At 41.3% G+C, this 27,977-nt stretch overlaps 1 protein-coding gene across 1 annotated transcript in view; it reads left to right on the plus strand.

Moving 5' to 3' along the window:
• The window catches only part of SHC3 (SHC adaptor protein 3), a 58,231-nt gene extending 30,655 nt beyond the window's left edge, over positions 1-27,576 (plus strand). Inside the window, exons 3-12 of the mRNA XM_075138183.1 lie at positions 4,899-4,962; positions 7,612-7,731; positions 10,821-10,874; positions 15,162-15,213; positions 19,040-19,166; positions 20,310-20,463; positions 21,455-21,551; positions 22,457-22,651; positions 24,899-25,194; positions 27,209-27,576. Of these exons, the coding sequence (XP_074994284.1) occupies positions 4,899-4,962; positions 7,612-7,731; positions 10,821-10,874; positions 15,162-15,213; positions 19,040-19,166; positions 20,310-20,463; positions 21,455-21,551; positions 22,457-22,651; positions 24,899-25,194; positions 27,209-27,337 (1,288 nt within the window). The 3' untranslated portion in view covers positions 27,338-27,576. The remainder of the gene's footprint in view (positions 1-4,898; positions 4,963-7,611; positions 7,732-10,820; positions 10,875-15,161; positions 15,214-19,039; positions 19,167-20,309; positions 20,464-21,454; positions 21,552-22,456; positions 22,652-24,898; positions 25,195-27,208) is intronic.
• The last annotated feature ends 401 nt before the right edge of the window (positions 27,577-27,977 follow it).

A 27,977-nucleotide genomic window follows, 5' to 3' on the forward strand; every position in this document is an offset into this window, starting at 1 on the left:
ACTCTCTGTTCTGTTTTCCTTAGCTACTTCTCCAGCCTTACATCTTCCAGACATGGTCAATTTGTCAGTTGGCATTTAAAGTTCTGTAAAAGGTAATATCCTGGTTTAGTCTTCAGAGCTGGTGAAAGTCCCCTGTGCTACTTCAGACAGCACACGCTCGTTTTGCCTGTTTTGCAAATGAACAAATAGTATTTCAATTATTAAACGGATTTCTAAAAATGTATTTTTGGTCTCCGTTTTTTTTTTCCAGAAGCAAGTTATTTTTATATCTGGTATGGACTTCGTTTCTCCTTGGCAAATACTGGTACAACACTTGGTAATGATTTATAAATTATTAAAAAAAATTGTCAGGAATATAATATTGCTAAGAAATAACTGGGAGCCTTCTGTATGATTCTTCTAGACATGTCATGCTTTCATTTGAGAAGTCCATCTTTTGATGTCTGTTTTTTTAACCAGTGAAACCCTACGCTTTGGAGGTGGCAAAGGTAAATTTGGGAACTATAGGATACTAGAAGATACTAACTAGAGAATATTGGTAGTTTTTAACTCTTGTAATAAAAAACATTTCAGACTAACAACTGGTCACAGTTTCTCATCTCAATATTTGAGATGGCTATACTTTTTCCAAATACGTTGAGAAAATCTGTGCAATTTGTAAGTGCCTGTCATTTCCCTGAAATATGAGTTCCAGAATTCTGTTTTTTAATCAATTAAATCATATTAATTAAAAACAGCAACAACAAAACCTGGCATCACAGCCAAAAAAAATCATTGAAACCACAAGAAGGGAGGGTATTTTCACATGATGGTGTTTCATAGAGGAACAGATTTGAGCTTCCTGAGTGGGCTACTTTATATAACAGAGTAAAATATGACTAAAGCTATGAAAAATATCAGGGCATTAGCCTTTTTAATGGAACAAAGTGGCAATGTAAAATGTCTTTTTTTCGTCTCAGAGAGATGTCAAGTCACTTTAAAGCAGAATAGGTCAGCCTCGGAAAATGCATATTGGTAATTTTTCACTGGATACATTTGCGTGCTGAAATTATATTCAAAATACACAACATGTTTTGTGCCAAGAAAATGACTCCACAATATGACCATCTGTAAAGCAGAAAATACTCTTGGACAGATTTGGAACTCAGCATGTGGTCCCTACTGCAGACAGCGCAGTAGCTAATTTTATGAGTTGAAGAAACTCTACACTGGTATTTATCTGAGCCTAGCTAATGAAACAGCATGTGGCTTAGAAAGGTGTAATATGTGCCTATGTCGAGTAACTTTCTTATTGGAAAGGAAGCAAATGTAGTCACATCCAACTTTTCCAAACTCTGTGCAACCGTTTAGCCATGCAGATATGTCCAGAACTTCTGCTTTTGCCTTCCTTAGGCAAGCATTTGCATGCACAAGTCAGGTAACAGCACTCTCAACCTAGCACCAGTATCTATTTCTGGGCTTGATTTGCAGCTCGGGTGTTCTTGCTGCAGTGGCATTTGCAAATTTGATTTGCTGCAAAAAAAGCTTACGTCTGCCCTGTGCTGCCTGGCAATGCAAGCTAGAAAGAAGTCTTCAGGATGTCTCTTCCACATCACCAGGCTATCTGTGTAAAGACCCCCCCCAAAAAGGATCTAGAATATTCTGAACAGAGAGGTCCGGGAACCTTCCCCTGGAAAAAGTGCCTATCATGTGGTGGCCGATATTCAGCCACCCTTTTTCTTCCTGTTTTCATCAGATACTTCTTTAAGACTCCTTAACTCCCAGGTGGGAAAAGTACTGTGCCTTTTGTTGCAGGTACACAAAGAGTTGCTGCCAGGCCGCTCTGACCTTGCCTAGGCAGAATTGCTCTATGAATACCTTTTCTGAAGTTCCCAGCATTTTCACCAAGAGCACTGTTAACTTAAACCCTGCAGCTGCTTGAGGACATTTAGTATTCACAGAGTTTCAAAAAATGAAGTTAAAAGAATTGTCAAATTCAACTTCAGACGTCCTGCCTCATCTGACGTGTGTCTCAACAAGCTGTCACCTTTCTCAGGTCCTTCTCCCCACTTCCAGTCTTCCTGCAGACTTTGGGAACACCGAGTTCAGTAAAACCGAGGTATTCTACTAAAAGGAAGACAGGTAGTTGGAAAATCTATAGCGCTTTGTTACCGAGTGAGAGGACGTATATCCTAGCTTTCCAGCTGCTTAGGGCTTTCCCTGCTCTGCCGAGGCGGGGCGTCCAGAGAGCGACCGAGGCTGCCTCGCCAGCCCGCAGCCCTGGGCTTCAGCCTCCTCAGCCGGTGCATTGCCTCTCCTGCGCTCAAGTGGCAGTTTTCATCAACAAGGTCCTTGAGTCAGATGGGTCTATTGAGTAACAGGCTTTATGTCTGATTATCAGGAGCTGGCAGGCAGAAGAGGTAGTAGCAAAACCACTACAAATCCCAGCCCTCCACCAGAAAAATAACAAGCTTGTAAACGTTTTTTGTCAGGTGCGGTGGCCTGAAAATTCCCTGTTCTTCCTACCTGCTCCATGTTGCTGCCAGAGAGGGAAGATGGTGGAGGCAAATAGGAAGAGAAAGGAAGTTACAGGCGAATTTATCCCTCAAGCACAGTTCATTTCTCTGAAATACAAATCCTTTTTGCGAAAGACAAAACCCATGAGGGATCTCAATGCGCTAATCAGACCACTGGAGGAGACAAAGAGGATGAAGTGCCGCTGATGCCTCTGTGTCAGCAACTCGCAGCCAAAATGCCCGGGAAGCTCAGACACACCTGGGGAAGCAAGAGGCATGGGTCTGAAAGGCAGCAGTGGGCTGGGGACTGCCGCAGGCCTGGACTTCCCACCCCATTGCCTCCAAAGGATTTGGTTTGGTGCAAGAAAGAGGTGGGAAACCACAAGTTTTAGCTCAGTAGCAAGGCTGGGGGCACGGCTCTGTACAACATAATGTCTGTTTGCTTTTCCTGATTCAAAGAAAAGCATTTTTAGTGGAGAAGAAGAATATTTCTTTTTTCTGATTACATTGTCAGGAGTAATCTCTGTCTCACTATCATGATGATCAGTGTGTGTGATGCTTGCTGCGCTGTATTTCTAAGACACATCAGGGCTGCTCTTTTAAACCAACCAGTTTTTACTCACTCTATAAGAAAAGTTAGCAGCTACTTTAAAACACTTGTTTGGAGTCAAAGAAGCATTGTGGTAAATGTGGGAGCTATGTGCAAGTGCTGAGCTGTGAAATGGAGTGTGGTTGTAGCTGTGATGGTCTGAGGGCATATGCAAGGCAGGGTTTGTAGTGAGAGGCAATTTTATTAGATGAGCAGATGTAGTTGGGGGAAAAAAAAGGAAAAAGAACAAACAAGCTCTCCTCTAGACTTGAGGAAAACATTGTGCCCCTGAAAGCTTTTTGACTATCTCTTGCTATAAATCTCATGCTTCTTCAGAATGAGAGGACTTTAAACGTGCTGCAAGGCCTGTTTCACCCCCACAACCACCCAACCCCCAAAATAATAAATTCATGCAATTCTTTCAGGTGATTCGAACTTTGGATTAGACTCTAGGTAAAAGCACCCAAGGGATAACTATATAGTGATTACTGATTGCAACGGGATAAATCTGTGGCATTTGCTGAGCCATTATATGTTGAATGCTGATATGTATATGACATTTCTCTCCTGACTCACTTGTTGATCCTGTGCATTCACCTAATGGGTAGTTGAAATATCGTCCTGCACATGGCATAAACTGAAAATAGCTTATGTTTACATCAAGGTGATGTTTCAAGGTTTTGATTATTTTGACTGTTCTTCAGCTTGTAGTTCATTGTCTCCCATTCTGTATTTTTTTTTTTTTTGAAAAAAATACATGTTATTTGCATGTTTTTAGGTCTAAATTTAACGTGCCGTTAGTCTCAATCCGTGTTTAAAAGTAAAACAAGGTTTGGAGCCATCTTTACTCGTCCCTGTGCAACCGTTGTGTCTTATAGTAGCAACAGGACAGGTCTATTAAAGCTTTGGAGTTAATGGTCGCAGGAAGGCCTCTGCGTGCACAGGAGCAAATTCCAAATACTGACCAGATTGACTATTCAGATAATAAGTTGTTAAATACTGAAAGGATCTATAAGATTTGTTTGCAGCAGTATGATTTCCAGAGTTTTTGTAGTATACAGTTACTCTCCTGTGGGAGAGTATGAATTCAAACTTGTTTTCAACATGCATTTCTTTCATTCAACCTCAGTGCGATGGGAAGAATGAAGCAATATTAGAAAAATCAAGCAAAATGTTAATGGCATTAATTTTGCTTACAATGTAAAAATAGGGCCACAAATAAATTATTCAGGTTGCATTGAACAAATATCAATTAAAATTTTGTACATACAATGCATATTACCAGGAATATTTTAGGGTTCTGGTATTTTCTAAAGCCAGGTGGTTTTGCTCTGACTGGAAAAGTGCATAGTATAGTAGTGAGAAAAATGATATTTACTACACCTTACATTACAAGAAAGGTTTAAAAAAAAAGTGTAAAGCAATGTTGCTTAAAGACATGTCTTATGATCAGATTCCTCGTGGCCTAATAAGGTACAAAAATGAGACTTGGAAGAAGGTATTAAGACAAATACTCTAATTTGCGGTGAAAAGAAGTCTTTTTAATAGTGTGAGAAAACATTTTTATCCTTTGTAGTTCTCAAGATACTCTTGCTTAACTAACATTGACTATTTACTGTCTTCTGCTTCACACTGAGGTAATCTAAATTTGAATGGCACCTGTTTTAGCCTTGAGAAGAGAGCTAACTGACCCGCTAACTATCCTCACTTATGAACAGAAATACGGTCTGAAGCTGTTCTCTCCCAGTGCATTTCAAGTATAATGAAGAAACCCACACATTCATTTGCCATAAAGCTTTTTTCTGTCTCTTCAGGGAAGCAATCAGTCGTGTTTGTGAAGCCGTGCCTGGTGCCAAAGGAGCCTTCAAGAAACGAAAGGTATTTTTCTTTTCTTGTAGTGCAGTTGACTTTCTTAGTTCAAGACAGAGGAGACGAGGCACAGCAGGCAGGTGACTTTAAAGCAGCTTTGAGAATTGCAGATCATTAATCATTTAAAGTATTGGCTGTTTTCACCCACTGTATGTTGTGTCTTGCCCTTTTGGTCAGGATCTGCTTTTATAGGCATCTAGAAGTATGAGTACATCTAGGAAAAAAGATTGTGGCTTGCCTTTATGTTCCTACTGTAGAACCCCCCTCCTTTTTGATTTCTTTCTTTTGTAGATAGCAGGTGGAAGGCTTAAAACAAACAAAAAGGGATGACTTTTCATAAAATGCATGAGTAAATTATGGAAATAGGTGTTGAAAGCTATTGCAGAGGCCAAAAATACACATCGTTTTGAAGGAGATAAGATCTGTTCTTGGAGCATAGCTCTACTGGTGACAATTAATGAGTTTGGAAATCACTGATTTCTGGAAATGGAGAGAACATACCAGGTGATTCTCAGTTCCCTATGCTCTTTCCATAAATACCTGAGGCCAATGCAGGGACCAGCACTGGACGGCAGGTCCAGTGAGTATTGCCCTGACATGATTATTACCATGCTTTTATTCTTATTTGTGTGGTAGAAGTTAGGATCTGCAGGCAAGGAGCGGAGGAAGCCTCGGCTCAGCTCGGCTCCTGCACTGATGGCTCTCAACAGTCTTGCACTGCCTGCTCTTCCAGGGGCCTGCTAACCAAGCTGGGATTTAATGCTAACTCTAAGGGAAGGCGCATAGAAAGCAATTAATTATAGCCCTTCTGTGTGTTGTTGGGCACAGGAGGAGAACACGCAGGTGAAGGAAAAGGTCTGCCTGCTTCCCCAGCTGCTCCACCATCTAGGCAGAATCCCAGCAGAAAGGGATGGGATAAAATGCTACTTGTTTGCAAAGCAGAATCTTCCCCTGGTAAAATAAGGCATATGTGAGAACATATGTCACAGCGTAACGGGAAATTGTCACAGAAATTAAGATTGTGATGTGTCCCCCCCCCCCAGTTTATCTCATTGGCATGTCTCAGTTCTCTAGTTTTTGTTTTCAAACCTGAAAGTAAAGAGGAAAATATCTTTTTCCTTGGAAAGCAGAATGATGCAAAATATCATTGGAAAATTAGGTTAAACAGAGTCCCAAGTGCCTAGTGAGACACCTTGCTGTATTACTGATTTTAGAAGCAATGTTGCTTACCAGTTACTGAAAAGAAATAGTGTTTTTAAAGTAAGTCTACTGGCTGAGAAGAAAATTTGCCCAGCAACAGAATTTCAGATAAATGTTAAAGACGGGTATCTTTTGCCAGTCTGTACTTCCATCATGTTTTTGCCACTAGAGGCTAATGAATTTGGTTAAGGTGACATGTATTTCTTGAGGCCAAGTTTTCACACTTTATCCACACTGCAGGCAGGTGACCCTTAGGCATGAGCTGGGAATCATGAAAGTTTAAGGAAACTAGAGAAACAAGAATATTGAAAAGGGCTTGTTTTAAAGAGAAGTTAATGAAATACTAGCTCTGTAACATGGCAAAGTTAAAATAGTGCAGCACAAATGTTATATGCGAACAGTATGTAGGTAGTGTATTTTTAATCAATTAAACAGAAGGAAAAGAAGCTAAAACTGAATATATGTAAGCTTTAAGTAGTAAGAAAGCACAAGTGTGTCCATCCTGCTAGGGACAAAACTTCCCAAGCTTGCAGGCAGCTTACAACAAATGCAAATACAGTGGCAGAAGATCACTGCCTCTAGTCACAGCTTTGCTTTTATATCCTAATGACCAGCATAAATATTCACCAGTGCAAGTACAGCAAGTGGAAGGACTTGGTCTGTTATTCTGTTTTGTACAGGCTGTGGTTACCTGAGTGAGGCTGCTCTCATGCAGCCGTGTGCTTCCCCGTAGCTATCAAAGGTGAGAAGTTTGTAAATTTTACTTTGGCAGCGTAACTTATAATGCTACAAAACCTCTTAAGATCTAGTGAAAGGCCTACAAAAGTTATCAATATTAGTACATCCCCTTTATTACGTGCCCACACTTTGTACTTATTCTCTGAGTTAGAAGTAACCTTGAGCTGCATGTTGTACCCCAGCATACAGAGGTTTTAGCCTATGGCTGGGCTTTACCCACTGCTAAGAAGTCTACAAGCATAATGGCGCTGTGTATCCCTTTTTGTGAGCATGCCATGTGAGTCCCACTTGCCATGTGGGAAGGGGATAGAGCAGTCAGTAGATGCAGAGCAAGCAACAGATTCCTTTTCAGGAGTTGAAGCTGTTTTTACAGAATAAGAACACACCTCTTTAAGATACTGACTTAAGGCATTCATCTTAGTCTGCTCACTTGGTCCCTTGGTGAAGATGAGACTTTGCTATCTCACAAAACCCCTATTTTGTTAGGTCAAGAGTGGATGAACATCTGCCTAGCTATTACTATTATTATTAGTAGTAGTAGTACTAGTAGTAAAATGAGAAATTATCTCCAGAGGAAAACAACTGTTGCAATGAAATGGTCTTTGAAAAGTCAGCAACTTTTTAGAAACCTTTAAGATTACAGCTAACCCTGCATACAATGAAGGTCATCCCACGTAAACAGAGAACAAAAATGTGGTTTTTTTTTCCTCCCCCTCACAGCCACCAAGCAAAGTTCTTTCTAGCATCTTGGGAAAGAGCAATCTTCAGTTTGCAGGAATGAGCATAATGCTGAATATCTCCACCACCAGCTTAAACCTAATGACTCCTGATACGAAACAGGTGAGTGTAACTGCCATATTAATTTGTGAGGCTTTTGATGAACTGCACAATTATTTGCTGTCTGCCAAAATACTCAAGTTGCTCAAAGTTATTATTCCTCAATGATGTCTATAAAATGAATGAAAACACGATACAAAGCATAGTAGGAATCACAGCTTTGATGAATTATTTTCTTCTTGCCATGTTTCAGATAGCTTGGTTTTGCTCTTAAAAGACTTACAACATGAAATGGTATTTTCCGGTCGTGGGAGTTCTTGTTGGGTACAATTACAAACTTTCAGAGTGTTAAAAAGGGATGCATTTGGAGTAAGTGACTAAAGGACTGAATGCGCATCCCCCATTTTGTTGTCATTCTTCCCATTTAGAGCCTTAAAGGGCAATCTATTCCTGAGGCGCTGCTAAAAATACAGCCTCAGGGATTTTGCAGTGCAGTAAAATGTCAGTCTTTTAGAGACAAGGCAGCCTTTTTCAAACAGCCCATTTCTTCCTCTTCATTGTGCTGAAGGTACAGACAGACTTTGGGGAATCACTGCAGTGGATTGTGAATGATGTATGAGATGAGAAAAATCCTTGCTCAGGGTATATATAAAGAGAAAGCAGACAGACATGCGTAGTCACTGCTGTGCTATTTGCTGTGAGCCATATACCACGTTAGGGCACGCAACTTTCTGCCCAGATACAGCTAGAGAGAAAAAAAAAAATTCCTGCTGTCTTTAGGAGCCTCAGAATTAAAGAATGAGAAAGAATACATACATCGTCTATTAAAAAGCTTGCTGTTTATTATTATGTTTTCATTGATTTATCTTCATTCTTATCCTCATTTAGAAAACATCATCGTCTTCTGCAGTGAGCACTGAGACTGTGGGAGCCGCATTATGGCTGGTTGCGGTAGTTTGGAGCCTTATTATGGAATATATACAGTAGTGCTTTTCATAAGGACAGTTGCCCCCAGTCAGAAGCATAGGAACTTGTTGTTAATTAGACCTACTAAAAAAGTGCCAAACCCTGAAAGTTGCCTTGTCTTCAGCTGATGTCAGGGTAGAAATGGAGTTAAACTGATTTATCCCAGGGAAGAATCCTCCCCCCCCGATGTTTTGCCTTTTCTCTGAGTTGACAAAACTGTTCATCTTTCTCTCACATCATTCGTTTTGAGATAGACTTGGTCTGGGTGCTGCAGGCCTGGGAAACGTCTGGTTTCTCAGAGATCCCCAGTCTGGCTGTGGTCTCCCTTGTTTCTTGTTTGTGCCAAGCATTTGATTTGAAAATAAGCATTGCCCTTTGAGGCTCCACCCAGGAAGATAGCTGTGAACTTCTGCAATAGCCTCTTTTTCCCAGAGGAGCTGGAAAGGAAGAAAAGACAAGACAGTGTTGTTGGCCCTTGGGGTAGCAGAAAAACAATCACACAACGGTTTTGTGAACATGTTAAGCAGGGATGAGTGAAAGTTGGTTTGTTTTGTTTTGTTTTGTTTATTTGTTTAAAATGCAGATTTGGGTAGACTGAAATATTTCTACACTGTGCCAACATTAGTGATTAATTTCATTTTAAGCAATGCAAGGCGTTGGTAATTTGCTCTGCCTTGTTTCAATATTTTGATATTGCAGGGGGAATACCCCTGCCTCAAACTAAACTAAACTGTTCAGCTGTGGAATTAAAAAAAGAAGTGTCTGACTTGAACTGATGGTTTCAAGCACTTTTCAGTATTCTTAAAATTTGGAAAAATAGGTTTTGAGGCAATCTGAAATAATTTTTGGTTTTTATGATGCTGAACTAAAAGATTGGGTTATTTGCACAATTCAAGATAGTGACAATATTAAATGTATAATAAATCTTCACCAGTTCATCTCTGTTGTTAGGATCCATTCTTCTTTATGGGAAAAAGAGAAGGAAATCCTCACTGATGAGTAAGGCAATCACCTTTGTGTTCACCATTGAACACTTAAAAATTAACCACATCTTCGGAGGCTTCTGGACAAGCAGGAGTATTGAAATTGAAGCACTTTTTACATGAAAGAAACACTACAAATAGCTGTCAACTCTCTCTGACTTGGTGAAGCGGCAAGATCCAGAGAAACTCATGTCAGGCTTTTTTCTTTCCAAGGAAGATAGTTGCTAGTTCAGGTCTTTAAGATGCAGGATGGGAAAACAGCCCAGACAATATCTTTTTAGCCTCATTGTCTTCCAAAACGGTTTTCTAAAGTACATGGTACCCTCTCGAAAGTGACCAATTAAGATCCAAATGACTACTATCACATGCTCTGAGACACTAAATAAGGGGCCTGTCCTGTACCAGATGAATTCCTTGGCATGGTTTCTGTGACTCAAATGATCAAGTGAAATTTTCTTTCAAATGACCTTTTCTTTCTTGGTTGTTACATGATTTCATTATTAAAAGATTTCATAAGTTAAATCTCAGAATAGCAATGGAGAGAGCTGTTCTCCTTGTATTAGAGGTTCGTAACAATTTGTCTCTTCCCAGAGAAATATCATATTAGTTCAAATTGTAGATAAGCAAATTGAATTTCAAATGCCCTGGAGTATGCCTGAGATTTTGTCCACAATGCTACATTGCAGCTAGATTCAAAATTCTGTTTGCTTATTGCAAACATGTTGGTGTTTGAAACATAAAATGACACAGTAGGTGCTGGAAGTAATGCTAGGATCCTTAGCCGGTGTGCAGATTGGCATGATTTCCTTGATTTCACCAGAGTGGCATCAGCAGAAAAGTATTTTGATGAATAGGACCCTTTGCTCCATTCGTCACTATCTGTAATAAAGAAAGTGAGCTTTAGCAGATTAAAATTTCTCCAAAGATACTGTATGACAGATCTATATGATTTACTAGAGTTCTGAGCACATTTAGCAATTTTGCTGTGTACTGCTAGGTTTTAAAAAACACCGGAATAGATAAATTCATCCTTAAGTTTGTTTATATTATCACGCTACTTTTTGCACTCCTTGTAGGTGAAATGCAGAGATCATTTTGATCTTGGTTTTGGACTTTTACCCCCATACAAACCAAAAAAGAAATCAAAAGGGTAAACTGTAAGAAAACCTACTGACTCACACTTATTCTTTCTGGTCCATACAGATCATAGCAAATCACCATATGCAATCTATTTCCTTTGCATCTGGAGGTGATCCGGTAAGCATTTCTTTAAAGCTTTCCCGCACATAGCTATTGCTTTATGAGGACTGTGTGACAAAATTTATTGCCTAACTTACTGAAAGAAAAATATAACCACAGTAGCTCCTGTTTCTTGTTTCATAAATTCTTCTTGATTGTTGCCATCAAACCCTTTTTGAGGGAAATGACTGACAAGCAGTCATAAATCCTTCTCTTTGAATGACTGAAACTAAAAGTATCAAAGGGCTGTGAGCTTTTATATAATAACTGATAAGCAGGGCTCTGTTTTTCAGAGTAATGTAGTATAGTCATATGGGTATTGTATGAATTTTTGTCCTGAACTGTTTTTTATTTTGTACTTTTTACAGTAATAGACTATGCTGCAGTTATATTTATAGCAATGTATGTTGTTTTTTTTTTTTCTTCTTGTCTTTAAGTGTACATTGAGAAATCTGTACTACTGCCTTCAGGTATATTCACTATACTCATGCAGCTTGAAGACAGGCTTTCAGGAAAAGCCCAGATCTTTCTTTCTAGTTTTGCAAAGCTTTCAGATACACTTACACATTTGGTTAATTTAAATCAAAGGGCAGACTCCTGCTTGTTGTGCTTTTCCCTGTTTTTATAAGCAGTCCATCCAAAGGCATATTAAATACATTTAAAAAGTATTTGTCACCCAGGAAGCAATGGGAGAATTATAAAACAGGGACATTGCTCACCTCTTACCTCAGAGGTTTAAAAGCTTTTAAACCTAGATTAATTGAATGAGTCTCCCTTTTCCTCCATCATACGATTATCTGTCATTTATCAGTCATGTACTAGAGGTAAGGCAATTTCTAGTCTGCTTTGTGTGTTAATTCTCTGAGTTCAACTCTGCTAAGCTGAAGATCCTTGGCACTTTCTCTGTTCATTTCACTATCCTCAGAAAACATAAGGGCAAACTTCAGTCTTAGTATAGCTCTGCTGAGCTCAGTTGAGTTCCAGAAGGGAAAAGGACACTATAACATAATAATTTGGGGAACAAAAAATGGATCAACAGCAGCTTTGAAATACAACAGATTGCAATGGATGCTGTAAATGAACAATTCCTGAAGTGGGCAGAGGAGCGATTAGCACAGTTCCCTGCCTCCGTAAGAAGAGTTCCCTGCCTTCACTCCCCATCTGCCATCCCAAATGCTAAGTCCTGGAAACACCATTGCACGCTGCCCACTGATAGAGGGATTTACCAGGAAAGAAGAGAGGAGCAGCAGTAGAGATTGGATTTGGAGTAAACAAGCTCTTCCAAATGTTTCTGAGAGATAAAAATCATGCTACTGAGTCAGTGAGCTACTAGAGAAATCAAATTGCATGGTATAAGGGAGCCTACAAGAGACAGTGAAATTGTAAAGTTGTGTTCCCAATAAGACCACTGCATGGTGATCTCATTCTGGGGGTGGAGAGGGTAGGTATGAGTATCTAATGACGCTCTACAGGCTTGTCTCAGTGGGCTAGTATCTGGCACAACTTTAGATCAAAAGCTTGTTCATAAAGCAGGTGGTTCCTTTGTCCTGTGTGCACACGGAAGAAGACAAGATGCAAGGATGTGATTTAAGTCACAGCTTCATGAAGCCATCTGAGGGTCATCCAGACATAACTTTCATCATCCCTAATGATTTCCACTTGGTGGAGGACTGCCACCATCAAAGAGTATTCCCCAAACAGTTGGGCTCCAGCCCGTAAGCTCATCTCCTCATGTGAGATTTAAAATGGATGAAGAAAGGCTGTACTGAACTAGGAACCCAGCTCTGTGCCCATGTTTCTTCAGCAAATACTTCCCTTATTTTGAAGTTTGGTTTATTTAGAAGCGAGACTGCCCCCACTTCTCACCCCATCCACTTTTCTGCTCTGGATATCTGCCACACATCCGCGCCAGCAATTAGCTTTGCAACTTTCCTCCCACTCCCTAAGCATTAATTACCTTCATCATTCAAAATATATCCACTGGAGAAGTGTTCCACAGTCTTGGAGAACAGCTTGAGTACCATATATATTTTTGCAATATTCCCCTTTGCAATGAGTCAGACAGTTTCTGGCTCTGTCAGTACATGGGAGCTTAAAAATCTCCCCACCAAATCCTTTTACACTCCATTTCAGAATCATTTTTAGTTCACTTCCAAGACTGTGTTCTGGGTCTGCTTTATCTCTCTTCAGCCCCTCCGTACGAAACACTAAACATTTTTCATCCATAGTCATTTCAGGTGGCTGTTTCCAGGCTGCCAGACAAGACATCTGTTTTTGGAGATGCCTGCTGAAATTTCAGAGACACGGATCTCAGAAGGTCTAATGAGGCAGGTCTCTCAGAGGTCCCTGAAGGCAGTAGTTTTTCAGTTTCAGCCCTGCCTCCAAATTTTAACACCACAATGCAATTTTTCTGAGGTGAAAATTATAGCTCATTCATACTTGTCTTCAGTCCTTGAATGTCAGGCACCACTTTGCTGCATCAGCCCAGCCCTATATCACCTTTTGATGGGAGTCTTCTAATTTAGCCACTGTGAAATGTGCCCACCTTAGGTCCTTAATGGTTTGTCATAGTCAGCTTGAATCTGAGAGCTTTAGATGAAATAAAGAGTAGGTGGTTCCAGTCTCTCACACCCACGCTAGCTATGAGATAGATCTATCATTTACTCAGGCATAAATGTATCCATTAGCTATGTCTGTACTAGTAAATAAAATGATCAGTGGCCTGTTTTCTGGCCCCAAAACTAAACAGCACTGTGCAATTTGCATCCACACATTCACTCTCTTCCCTCCCAGCGGTCTCTTGGGATCGATGCCCAGGATGTGCGAGTCCCTCGGAGAGTGTCAAAGCACGGTGTGGGAAACCAGGCACAGTCAGGCAAGGGAGAGTAGCAACAATTAAACAGTATGGACAACTGTGGGACAGCCCTCAGACCTTTACCTTGGCTCTGTTTTATTTGCTACTATAGACATCACCACTTTTCTCGTCCACTTACTTGTTGATATGCATCATTACTTCCACTCAAGTCATTGCCCAGACACTATGTCACTGGGTGCTTAAGAAATCAGTGGACAAAATGCTAGGGCTATTCTTCTCTGCTCTGCTTTTTTTACAGACCAACCTCATTACTGCTGTGTCTGAGTGCTTTCCAATAGTGCATTAAGTGATACGGCTACACATCTGTCACCAGAACCATGAATGTGCTTCATCATTTCCCTTGCCCTCTCCTTAGGAAGGAAATTGTATATACGTGCAGCACAGTGATTTGTGTTGGGTGGGTGGTGGTGGTGTGCGCTTGCACTAGAGAAAGCTAACCTGAAGAAGTCTATCTTTTAACTGAAGATTAATGTTTATTATGACATTAGATCTTGACATAATTGACAATGGTCTTGGATCAGTCCCCTGGAAAAGCTTTGGGTAGATTTATGCAGCCAGCTGTAGCGTATCCTGTATATACCTCAGTTAGGTTTAGCTATACCTGACCAGCCAGGCATGTCGGGAAATATCGGCTCTAACCAGGACTTCCTGATCGCATGGGATATATGGCATTTTCCAGATGTTCCAGCAGGCGTCACGTTTCCCAGAAGCACTGGCCTTTCTGTTTCATCTGCACAATGACAAAAGTCTGTGCCGCTTGTGCACAGGAGCGTGAGGGTGGCAGGAGAGCAAGGAAAAAATCCCCAAAGAAGATGTCAGCCTGCTCTTGGCAGAAAATCCACCTGGCATGTGGCAATGGGGATGGCTGCGAGCAGCCCATGGGCTGGGGGAGAGCACCCTGGGAGACTGCTTGTCACAGCCAAGCAGTGTCTGAGCACCTCTGTGCCGTATGGCATCGTAGTCAGTAAAGTAAACACACCTGCTTGTCACACACGAACAAACACCACTGCTCAGTATTTCTGGGGAGCAGGTCTGTTACTCCCACTCTTTCTGCCACAGCACCAGTTGATTATTCATGTTCTGAACCAAAATCTCTGGGTGATTTGAAGATGCGGACTTGTAATTCTACTCCCTTCTAAAGGAGGCCTGATCCAAATCCTACTAAATTTGTTTAATTGATCTTCAAAGGCCTTGAAAGAGATTTTTAAGTTCTGCTGGAATAGATCACACTCTGGAGAAAGCAAAGTGGTGGGATCAGTACCAAAACCCATAAACATTTTTATGGGGTTTAAGTAGTATATGACTGTAGAGCAAAACATGTCATTTGAGGCTCTAATCACAGGAATATGCACACTCTGGACGGTGATCTTTTGCTATGGTCAGTGCAAAGATTTTTTGCATTCATTGTAGATATCTTAATTTTTTGACAGGATACAACTGACTATGTTGCATATGTAGCTAAGGATCCTGTTAATCGGAGAGGTAAGTTAGAAATATCTATTTGGCACCTTTTTTCCTTTGAGAAACGTGAATTATTCATGGTATAATTCAGTCATTTTTTTTTCCCCCTCCAGAAAAAAATAAATGCAGCCCAATAAAAAGATTGCCTTTGACAGAGTCATGGAAAGATTGTGTAGCAATAAGGAACAGCCATGCACAAGCTGGTTCTCAAACTTGGAACAGGTCTTGCCTGTAGTTCATCTCCAAATATCACTAGCATTCTCTTCATCTCTTAAATCAAATGCTTGCCTTACTCGGCTGCGTGAGCTTCTAGGCAATAGCTAACTCTTACCTACACTCAATCACTATGCAAGAACTAAGCAGTCCTCTGATTAAGTCCTCCGATGAGGTGGCTGAATCTGTTAGGTCTTCTCAGAACATGGCTAATTCTTCCTGGCAGAATCAGAAAAGCCAGCTTGCTGGAGGCTGTAATCGTCTTTCTCAGTTAAGTTTTATTCAAGGTTGTATTGCTTTATGAGCGATCAGTCAGGAACAGGGAACCTCTTGCTGATTGTCTTCAAAGACTAAGAACCAGTTCAGATTCTCAAAAATAAAAGTAAATTATAGAAAGTGTAAATTACCATCTGAAATAATAGGTACAGAAAACATTCCTGCTTGTAATGCAGAAAGCATCACTAGGTCTTAATGCTAGATACAAAGTATTGTATAATGTACCTGAGAATCTATTTATTATTCATAGATTCATAGAGAAAAAAAGACAGACACTTTAACTCCAAATGCCAACCCTGCAGACCCTGAGCTGCCACCTTACCTTGGACACAACTAATTCAATAGATTCCATATTTTGTCACCTTTAATGATCTTAGATACCTCAACAATCTGTTGTGTCCCTGTGCAGAGATGTCCAGACTTGAGAGTGTTAGCTCATAAATAATACCTGCACTAAACATACTAATATGCTGAATATTAGTGAAACACCTAGAAAACTTATGGGGAGTGGGAGGTAGGGAGATAGTCCAGTTCTTTGCCATGCTTATTATGTTCCAACATCATGTGTCCCCCATCAGAAAGGCTCCAGCATCAGACTGTAGGCTGTATGGTGCAGAATCGCTTTCCACCCCACCTGCTTTAGCAATACCCTTCTGCTAAACCAGAAACTGACTTAGTTGTACTGAGAGATCTCAGTGGCAATGTAGTGGACCAGCACCGCAGACAAGACGTTTGCACTGTAGGGTTTGGAGGAGCCCTGTGCTCTGTTTTCTGTTCCTGTGTGAGTGGATTTTATATAAAAACTCTTTCATGGACTATGTTCCTTATATCCAAGTTGAATGTGTTTAGCCTTAGCTTTCTGTCAATGTTGCTTGTTGAGCTACTCTATCCTAGATTGAGGAGTCATCTAAACACCTGGTATTGTCTTCCTGTGGTGTATTTAGTTCAAGTCATTGCTCAGTCTTCTTCAGGAAAAGTTTGACAGAGTGAACCCTGTAGGTCTCCAGCTGCAGTGTGTGTCCTCTACCCTTCAGATAATTTCTGTTCCTCCTATTTTCATTTTTCGGCACTGTTTTAAAAAGGTAGATGATGCCTGTTACTGTTTACTAGTACTGATGTCAGCAATCTATAACAGAGGCCGCACCTTCCTATTCTTACTTGCTTTTGTCCTTGTCCTTAGCCGGTTTCTCATAAGCCCTTTTTCCTGAAGTGGAGCACTGTTATCTCATGTGAAATTCTTTCACGCTGTGATCTTTAAGTCTTCTGCGTTACAGCTTTCCATGGGAGCTTTCTGCGATTGTGTGTGTATATCAGTGGTTTGCAGATCAGTGACTTTGTATGTGACCAGTATTAAAACACTTTTTTTTAAAGGGTCTAGTTTACCAAGAGATCTGGATTGCCCTCTTTCACCATCACTGGCTATTCTGTCAGTCTTTGTGTGATCTGCAAATTTAGAAATGAATTCGAATTTACTTCTGTGTCTAGTGAAAATATTACTGCTGCTGTTACTGACACTAGCACCGATGCTGTAGTATAGCTTTCACTTGCATATTAGACTCATTTCTTCCCAAGGATGGAAAAGCTCTCTTCATGCTTTATATTCTGGATCTAGCAAGCTAAAGACTCTGTCTTCCGCTGTAACATTCACAAGAAATCATCTCTGTGTGAGCCAAACCTTCTCATCCTTTTACAAGAAGCACATCTCCTACCTGCTGAAAGTCCATTCACGTATCCAAGGAAACAGGTTACTCATTATGTCACCTACTGAAACTACTTAATGACTCATGCTTCATTTCAGCTCCAGACAGGTTTAGCATTGAGCAATGTAGCCTCTTTAAATCCCCACTCTAGTTATAGAGTGCAAAAATTACAGCTTTGTTTGGCCTAACTACTTTTGGTCCACATTCATGGAGATAAGTCTGCACCTTATCTGGGGGCTGGTTGTTCCCTGCTGCCAGCAGTGAGGCAGAGGGGGTAAACAGCGAATATCCTGCTGCTAGCCAGGGATGTCTGCCTCTGTCTGTGAACACACAGAGGTCCTGTTTTTGGCTGCTGAATCCACCATCCACATGCAGCTAAGGACGTTTCCACTGAATCAGGCATTGCCTCAGCACGCTGGTCGGCACGGCAGATGCTATAAGGTGAGAAGAGAGCATCACTGGATCTGTTTAGCAGGGCAGCACTGTGACTGGTGCCATCTCATGCTGCCTGAGGTGCTGCTGAGGGAGATAGCTTGATGCCCTGGTCATTCCATACCTGCATAACCGCAGGGGGTGATAGAAATTAGTAACTTTGAACAAGGTCCCACTGTACTGCGGCAGGGCTTGGAAAAGAATCAGAGTTTCAAATCCAGTCCAGGCTCTAGCCTGTAGACCATATGTTTGTCCAGCACTGAATATAGAAAATGAACATGCCTGGGCTTTTCTGAACATCACTGAGGTGTTGTTCATTCAGATCTTTAGCTTCCAGCTCTTAACACCCACCTACATTCCTGCAGTGTTAGGTGAAATCTTCACGAGTTTACCTGTTCATGTTGTCACATAAGATGATACCTCCCAGCCACCCTCTGATTTAAAACAGGGATGGATTTGGCTGCTCAGACGGTTGAGAAAGGTTTCTTGGTGTCCCATAGGAAGAGAGCTTGTGTTGCTGGCCTCCTTCCTTACTGCCTCTGTCACAGTGGGTTCAGAGAGGTGGCACATGGGGGAGCGCTGGAGTTAACCGGGGTCCTGGCTCAGTGCTCCCCCGCGATCCTGCAGTTTGCTGGGAGTGTCTCCATGCAGACAAGCAGGAAAAGGTACCAGCGCTCTGTATTACTGGAATCAGACCAGGGCCTGGGATCTTGGAAGTGTCTGAGTTACTACTCCTCCCTCAGCCTGTAATTTGGGAAATTCTGGAAACTCAAAGGGAGCGAACAGCTTGCAAACTTGGGGTGATTAAACATAAAACTGAAGTAGGGATAAAATTGAGGAAAGCAAAGAAAGCTGTTTTTGTTGTTACCATCTACTAATATTTTTATAATCTTAACTTAAAGCTCAGAATTCTCATATAATCCCTTGCATTCAGGTAATAACAAGTGAAATTTTATGAGATTTCCTGTCTTTATGGACTTGTTAAAATTATGGAACTGATTTGTGGTCTTGCCTATTAGAGTAACGCACCAGAGCAATTTTATTTAACCTTTAAAAATACCCCATTGCCTGAAATTCACTGTGCCAGAATTGGGTTTTATTGAAATATGCACACCATGAATAGGGCAACTATGCCTAACATGTAGGTGTTTTGTCATAGGTCAGTGCATCCCACCGTAACATAAACAATGATTTGCATGTCCATGTATCAAATCTTTTTCATTTAGCTTGTCATATACTGGAATGCTGTGATGGCCTGGCCCAGGATGTCATCAGCACCATAGGGCAAGCATTTGAGCTTCGATTTAAGCAATACTTGCGATGCCCCTCTAAGATACCTACTTTCCATGATAGGTGAGTATGATTGCAGAAGACTGCTAAAGGACTTTCTTCAGCTTTGTATTTACTTAACAAAATGTGCTATGGACAAAGTTGCTGGAGAGGGACAGGATTTAAATACTTCAAAAAGAAATTTCTGCTGAATTAGCAAAGCAGGGTTTGCCTAATGAATATGAAAGGAGCACAGTAATTTTAAAAGAATGAGCTAAATATGGATTTCACACACACAGTGAACTTACTGAAATGATCATGCCTTTTCCGTTGTAGTTAGTAGGCAGAGTTGAATGGCCAAGAACGGATGTTATTTGTGGCATTTCCTCATTGTTGTTACTGTTACAGCTCTGTCAATTTAGATGAAGCAAGCTAGAGCTGCTGGGCTTCCAAAATGACTAGTGATGTTTCACTATTTCTAATATTAGCCAGGGTGAAGTTTTTAGGAATGTGATGTACTGTACAGAGGCTTTGACTGCGTTGTTCTCTGGAGAATACAAAATCTGTCTGCTTGTATATGTTTAAAAGGCTGGATTCTGTTTTCTTTGGTGAGCTGTGTTTTTGACATGGATTGCTATATGCTTGCTAGCTTTAGTGTAAATCCCAGTGAGCTGGTACCCTGTGTAGTCTCTTATATCAGAGTAAAATGAGTGTATGGTGAATATAAAATGCTACTATCCTAATCTGGAAGCATTCTGTACTCACTTTAGACTTGTGTAAATGACTGTTAAATGTAGACTGAAACCACAGATCCGATCTCTTGACTTTGTGGAGTTCTTCCAGATTTATATTGGTGATAGAGCAACCATAATTAAAGACAAAGTTTTAGGCCTTTGTCAATCAATCAAGTAATAATATTACAAATACCACTGTAAGGTTAAATAAAATTGTTTGTTAATGCAGTTTATACTGGGTTTTAAAGCTAAATAAAAACATCCTTTACTCAGCATAAAGAATTTCATCTGTTGCGAAGGAGGTTTAGATCAAGTTTGGCTAAACAGAGAGGGTCTGCTGCATGATCCATCATTGCTTCCTGACTTATAATGGTAGCTGAATTGTCAAAATAATATGCAATAGTGATCCCCTGACAGGCAGTCTCAACATGCTGCAAGTATCTGTAAGTGCTTTGCAAGCGAGGGGCAAAACAAAGCACTCACTTTCTTACAGGATGCAGAGTTTTGATGAGCCATGGATGGAGGAAGATAATGAGGCAACAGAACATCCCTATTACAACAACATCCCAAATAAAATGCCCCCCCCCGGCGGCTTCATTGATGCCAGGCTCAAAGCAAGACTTCCCACTGCTGCAGATGCAGCTCAGGTCAGTGCAATTGCATCTCTGCCCTTCTGCTGATGGATCCAAAATTTAAAAAAAAAAAGTGTATTTTTAGGATGGATACATTGGGACCATTTATAGCGCACAGCCCTTCATGTATGGCCAGTTGCCTTTTGAATGGGCATTGAAGATCTAGGGGGCAACAAATTAGGCAGGTTCAGAACAAACAAAAGGATGTGAGCTCCTCATGGGTGTTAAAAGATTACACAGTTTCAAGGAAGAGAAATCCACTGAGGGTTACTACATTTGTAGAAACCATGTCTGCTTCAGAGAGTATCAAATAGTGCACACTAACTGGGAAAGATTTGATGCAGAACCGTTGTAACAATCTAGTGCAGTCATTACTAACAGTTCATTATGTTAATAACTCAGCAGTCATCAGTATTTGGCCAGGTTGCTAGGTAGGTTTCCCACTTCACGCTGAAGTGAGGTCGGCTTGGATATTTCTACCAGCATTGCTGTTGGAAGTTTGACTGCAGTATCAACTTAGCCACCTAAGAGGATTTTTCAGATCCAGCACACCTCTGCTTAAATCCAGAGGCGCCTTGTCTGTAGACGACATCCTTCCTTCAGTACCCGAGCGCGTCCCCTGGTACCAGTGTGAGTCTTTCAACTCATGCTTTGGAGGGTACTGGGGGTGTCTTCTGGTTGCAAGTGTGTTTCTGTGGAACGCTTTTCCCAGGCACGGTTTGTTAGGGCTTGCTGTGTGAAGGCAAATGTACTGGAGATGAGGCATCATTTGGGATTGCGGGGGTTAATAAAAGCAGGAAGCAGGGAAGTTTACATGAAGGTCACCGGTAATATCTTACTCCTACACAAATACATTTGTGAGATATATATTCTGACACCATGATGAATCGGAAATGAAGAGTGGGAGTACACAGAATACAGCCAAGGAAATTGTCAGAGCCACTCATAATATATCTGAGCATTTTAAAGGTAATTGAAAATTTCTTTGCACATGTGTCCCTTCTAGTCTGCAGCAGGAGTGGGAGGAGAGCAAACCTATTACCAGAGTCGTCACTTAGGAGACAAATTCAGTGAAGACTGGCATCATGGGCCTGTTAAGCAAGGTGAGTTTTGCTAGTTTTAGCTGTAATACTGCAGGTCTTGGGTGGGCAAAGCATGTGAAAGTCTGATGCCTCAAAGTCTTAAGGCCATGGACTGCACTCTGTTGATAGATTTCCTTTGTCCGAATTTCAGTGTTGGTATCAGTGAAAAGCATTTGGTAATTACCTCTGGGTAAATTACTAAAGGCACACCTTCATAAAATCTCATCGTTTGCAGAGCAGTTCATAAATAGTGTTGCCCCAAACCTTCAGCTGTCTAACTTGCCATGTCTTAAAACCCCATGGAGACCTGCACGGTCTCTTCTGAAAATCTGACCCACTAGGGTTATGCAAGATGGAGTTTCCGAAGGAAGAGCCTAAAGTCAAAGTTTTTTTAAAATATGGAGCAATGCATGTGTTTGCACATGATCTCTGCTCCACGAATAACAAATAATGCATGTTGTTCTTCTTGTTGTTGCCCATGAATTTTAAGCAAATCACATCAAAACATATGTGTGAAATTTCACGCCTTCCACCTTTATGTGACAGCTTTACTGTGTTTCTGGGGACACTTTCTTTTCAAATGCCAGAATATGTTATTTGTTGTTAATCTGCACAGATTTGAGGATTTTATTCCATTCCTGCTCTCATGACTCCCCAACTGAATATCAGTTTTGAAACTGACAGTCTTTATTTACAAAATTTTCCTTTCCTCCTGAAAAATAACCCATCCCAACCGCTCACTGAAACACAGTTCTGAATCCATTCATTAACATTTTTTTCTACTAGATCCTGCAGTTATTGACTTTACGGCTCCCATTCCAGGGAATTTTAAACCTGTGGTGATGGGGTGTGATGTTATTTGGTCATTATAACAACACTGTTCTGTCAAATACAAAAAAGAAGAAAAAAAGTCTTGAATTTTCTAGGATCTCTGGATATTGGTAGTATGCCGGAAGGGAAATTGCAAGTAACCCCAACAGCAGAGATGCCAACATACGTAAACACCCAGCATATAAATATAGAAGCTCTGTTGGCACTTCAGGCAGATGCTGAAAGTACCTTCAGTGGAACCACAGATGATACCAAAGAGAGCAGCCCAGGAAAGGATCTGTTTGACATGAGTGAGTTCCCTTCCTATTCACTCCCTTTCTAACAAGCAACCCAGTATGTTTATGCATTAGTTCTGTATAAAACTAATTTTAAAATTCTCTAAATTTTAGTATTCCTGGTGGAGTTATGGTGAATTTTAGAATTCATGGTGGTTTCATATCTGACTGAGTTAAAATAAGGGTGGCCGAAGATTTGAAGCTAGTTTGTATTATATCTGAGTTAAGCTGAGTCGCAGTCTATGTTATCCTTAGCATCACAAGCAACCACATCAGGAGGAAAATAAATCAGGAGGCTTATCATGCAGGAAAGTGAAGGAGCAAATAGCTGGAGAATTAGCTCCCGCCTGTCCTATGAATATGTTACTAGGAAGTCAATGCATACTACAAAAACCTTGTGCAACAAGGAAGCTGGGAGGGAAATTGAAAGGCTGAGTTATCCCTTGCTCTGTATAGGCCTACTATCCTATCTAGCTATCTGTTCCAATTTTGAAGTCAGGTTTTCCAAAATCAGAATCATAGCCATAGCCGTAAAACAATGGCTTAAGCATCAGTCATAATTTGATGTTGGTGCTACCGGTACGCATTGCTTTCAGCCTTGAGGAGATACTTAACAGGAAATACGGGGAAAGCAGTTTCATGCACAGAAAATTTTCTCTGCTTTTCTACTCTTCCTACCTCCAATCAATTGCTGACACATGAATTATTTCATTCAGTTCACACAATTAAGAGGCAGTGAGACAAAGCAGTTGGTGCCTATATGTTATTTGTAAAATAACATATCTACATTTCTGTTATCTCAGTATAGATAAAACTGTCTTCCTGGCACGTTTTTGCTGAGATATGGCTCTATTTCCACAGCTTAGAGAGAGTTTGGATTGAAAGAAAGGGGGAGGGAAGAAAGGTGAGGGAGTATCTATCTGTGAATATAGATCTGAAATGAGAAAATTCTGCTGTCTGAAATCTGTCTGGATGTTAACCTTGATTTCTAACATGCCGTGCCCTTAAAACATGCACATGCTTACCTTTATATTATACACATTCTTTTCCTAAAAATAGGGAAAACTGATTTCTCGTCTTCCAGCCTTCATTAATCTTTATTAACCATTGGATCATTGGGTAAAAGTAGTATAAGAAAATGTGTCAACTAGCCCTATGTTAGCGGTTTGTCAAGCTAATCGTGTTGGGCTTTGCGCAGACTACAATGTAGTGAAGACATATATAAGCTGGTTTTAAGAATTAGCTGAGGTATCAACAAGCTGTGACAGCACAGTATTTACCCTATTTCTCTGAGCTAAATTAACCTCTCTGTGGCCCCGTGCAAACATGGCTATGTACTCCTCGCATCTGAGCAGTTGTTTAGAGCTGGTGTATTGCTTCACGGTCCTGCTCTGCAGATGTCCTTTAGTAAGTCTAAGTGGGCACAGAACAGCATCTCTTTTTAATATGCGCTAGTTGGCCAGACGAAGGTCTTGCAAGGGAAAATAGCTTCCTATAGGTCAGTACAGCATATAATGAAGCACGCACTGACCTATTTACTATTTCTGTAACACTGCTGGGATCTGTAATGACACATCTTTCCATTCCACTCTGCAGAAAGTAATACTGAGTTCAGGATTTAGCTGAAGTTTAAAAGATGCTTCCTTGAGGCTGATTTCAGCTAGGTAAATCACGGTAAAGGTGTTAGCCTGTGTCTATGTTGCAAAGTCCTCTTCCTAGCTGGAAGCTAGGGGTGGGCTGACTGGTAAGGGCGACTCATGCCTTCTTGACATACCCTTGGGCTGGAGACTCAGTAATGGGTCATTTTAAAATGAATATGTTGCTTGAAGAGAGAACAGATATGAGTGTAATGACATTGGGTACCAATATTATGCAATTTATTTGAAATGAAACTGTCTGATGTACCTGGCAAGAGAAAAGGAGAGCTGTACCCAGTACCAGGGCATATAAATGCAACTGTTGACAATCGCCATTACTGAAATAAAATCACTACCTTTCAGAAGCTCCTGCCAAGGTTCGATCTGATTTTTATCAGCGTCTTTCTGTGTATAATATACATTTTTAACATATTACACTCCTTAGTCTTAATATAATCCATAAATCAGTAGGCCTAGCAGTACATCTTCTCTCATTTTTTTCATGAAGATAAAAGAAATTGGCTATAACACAAAATAAATCCCCTTAAAAATGACTGGTATATCACCATTTTGTAACATGATTACCTCGGAATGGTCTTGCCTTTGTTTCTACTTCCATAACCAGAACCATTTGAAGACGCCCTCAAGAACCAAACGTCTGAGGCTGTGTTGAGTAAATCCACCTCCACTGCGTGCACCAGTCCTCTTTTATCCAGAGCAGCTGACTGGACTGTAGCGGAAGAGCTGAGTATAGAGCCATGGTATCAAGGAGAGATGAGCAGGAAAGAAGCAGAACAGCTGTTAAAGAAATGCGGAGATTTCCTCGTGAGGAAGAGTACCACGAATCCCGGCTCCTATGTGCTGACAGGCATGCACAACGGACAAGCCAAGCATCTTCTTCTGGTGGACCCAGAAGGAACTGTAAGTGCTGACTCCTCAGTAATACAGGAGGTTTCTGACTCTACACGTTTTCTCTAAATGTGTTTAATCTTGTTTACAGCTTATTCACAGCTAATCATACGTACAGCCTCATATCTCTAATATGCCATCACAACCTCTAATTCTCTCCCTGATGCCTAGCCGAGGACCCACTGCATGATTTCTGCACATTGCAGGGAGCCTTAGGGACCTGATTCCCCAGCAAGGTCAAGCTTTGGCCACTGTGGTACAGTCTTAGTCAGAAGTACAGCTAAGCTACTTCTTTAGCCTTCCTGCTGCCTTAGAAGCTGCTGGTGGCTGTGCAAGTTCGGCCAGCCTGCATGCCGGCAATTTCCACGTGACACCTGTCAGCCAGGATATGGAGCAGGCCTTCCGCACATAAGCAGATAGACCTGCTCCATCTCTTGCTGCACAGGGACTCCCTTAGCTGACAAAGGGACCCTCCCCGCAGCAGGGTGGAGAGGGCAAGGCAGCTCCAGTTTTCTGCATCCATCCTGTCCTGCTTCTGGGGCTGCTTCGTGTCGTCTGAGAGAATGAAAGCATTGCCGTGCTTTTTATTCTTGGCTCTGGTAGCTGGGCAACTCCTCTTCCTCTGTAAAGGACAGCTTTAGATGACAAGCCCCGAAGTCAATGAGAAGCTCCTGTCAGGGAATTGGCCTGCTGGCATCTGTTTCAGCTGAGAAACCTGCAGCAGGCCAGCCGAATGATGCCGGTCCTGCAGAGCCCGCCACGCTGCGGCGAGCGATGCCCACGGTGCCTGTTGTGATCACTTCGGCCACACGAGGGCGGCCAGAGAACGGTTTTGCGCTTTCCAGGTGGCGGCTGCCTCGTCCCGGGCTTGGCCCGGACGCCCGCCCGGGGAGCCGGCCCCACGCCCCTTGCGGGGGGGTGCTCCTGCGCGAAACTTTTGCCAGCAGTTTTGTGACTCCCGCAGCAGGGCCCCCGAATTCTCCCTTCAACGTAAACCCACAAATAGCTGTTACAGACTACTGCAAGGAAAACGCCGCTGTGTGACGGGCAAGTGCAGGGATGCTACGTCCCACCGGGAGCTCTGCTGCTCTGCCGACCGGCATGGCGTACTCAGGCCTGTGATGACTCCCCGGTCATTCTCCTCCTGTAGGCAAAGGACGGAGGCCCCCCATCTTTTCTGCACTGCCTCTCAGAGCAGCACTGATTTGCTGACCTCCTTGCGTAGGGACCTGCTTGTTCTCAGCACCAGCCCCCCCCACCTACCTGTGATGTGCCCTCACGGCACAAGCAGCTCTGAAGCTCCTCGCTAAGGAAGCACAACAGCTTTTCTGCGGCTGTATTTACGTAGGCTGTGCTGTCTATATGATTTGTGGGATCCTGACACAGCTCCTGAGCAGCCCTATTTGCGACTTGTCAGAGCGGAGAATCGTCAATAACGTGCCAGTGTGTGGCCAGCCGCAGCAGCGTGCCAGCGGCTTGCATCTCTTCCGCGTGGCCTTGGCATGATTATTCGTAAAAACTGATTCACACAAAAGCTGCCTGAAAATTCATATCACACACAAATTACCCAGTGACGCGTTAGAGCTCTTAAGGGTGTGTTTTCAGACCAGAGTTAACTGTCCAGTTGCTTCTGCTCTCATCCAGCTGACAAAGAAAAAGATCTCTAGTTTAGGCAAGGGATGCTTAAAATGGAGGATCTTGAAGAAGAAAATTTGATGTAAAAATCCGAATTACAGCGAAACAAAATGTTGTACAGAAAGTTTTCAAGCAGACCTATTCAGAAAGAGTAATAGCAGTAGACTGGCCCATAGGTAGCATGCAAAATATCTGTTTGGAGAAAATGGAGGGAGTAAGAGACAAAACAGAAGCAAAACTCCAGAAATGGCAAATTTCCACTGATTTTGATGGGAGAGGGATCAGTCTCCACAACATGATTAATTGTGTCATTCTTAAAGAATTTTAGTGCGAAGTTAAGGGAAAAAGTATTTTGCTCTTTAATGTATCTTCTTGCATCCTTTTTTTGAAGGTTCGAACAAAAGATCGTGTCTTTGACAGCATAAGTCATCTCATCAATCATCATCTCGAGAATAATTTGCCAATAGTTTCTTCTGGGAGTGAACTCTGCCTGCAGCAGCCTGCTGAGAGGAAACACTGACTCCAGATAACTATTTTAGTTTTTGTAATTTGCAAACTATAACTGGTGGAAATTGCAGACCTGAAAAAACATGTACATTAAAAAAAATGCATAGTCACATATATTTCACCAGTATGTTTTCTTTAGGTTTAAGAAGCCCTATTTCACACTTGAAAATTCTCAATGCTTTATGTAGACATGAAGTCTCACAGCAGAAGGCTTTCTTAAAAAGTAATTTCAATAAAATTGTTCAGATTCTCTAATGTGAATATTGATAGTGTATATATACACATTATATATATAAATACAGTATATATTTATATTTTTCAAGTCAGTCTGTTGACGGTATAGAACCATCTTCTGTGGCATGTGTTTTTACCAGAAGAAAAATGCCAATTGTGATTGTTCAGATAAAAATAGAATTCAGCAGTCTCAGTTTCTTGAGAAAGTGAATATTGGGAATCTTATTTCTGATTTTACCTAAGAAGCACAACTATGGGGATTACAGGTGGATTACGCTGGTTAACCATGGAAGGAGTCTGAATTCAGCAACTGTATTCCAACTCGGAAATTTAACATAAGATGATTTTTAAAAATGTTATTTAGTGTTGCTGATATCAAAAGCATTTTATCTTTCTGATGTCAAGTTTAAATTCTTATA

Source organism: Calonectris borealis, chromosome Z (assembly GCF_964195595.1).
Source record: "Calonectris borealis chromosome Z, bCalBor7.hap1.2, whole genome shotgun sequence".
In the NCBI taxonomy this organism is placed as follows: Eukaryota; Metazoa; Chordata; class Aves; order Procellariiformes; family Procellariidae; genus Calonectris; species Calonectris borealis.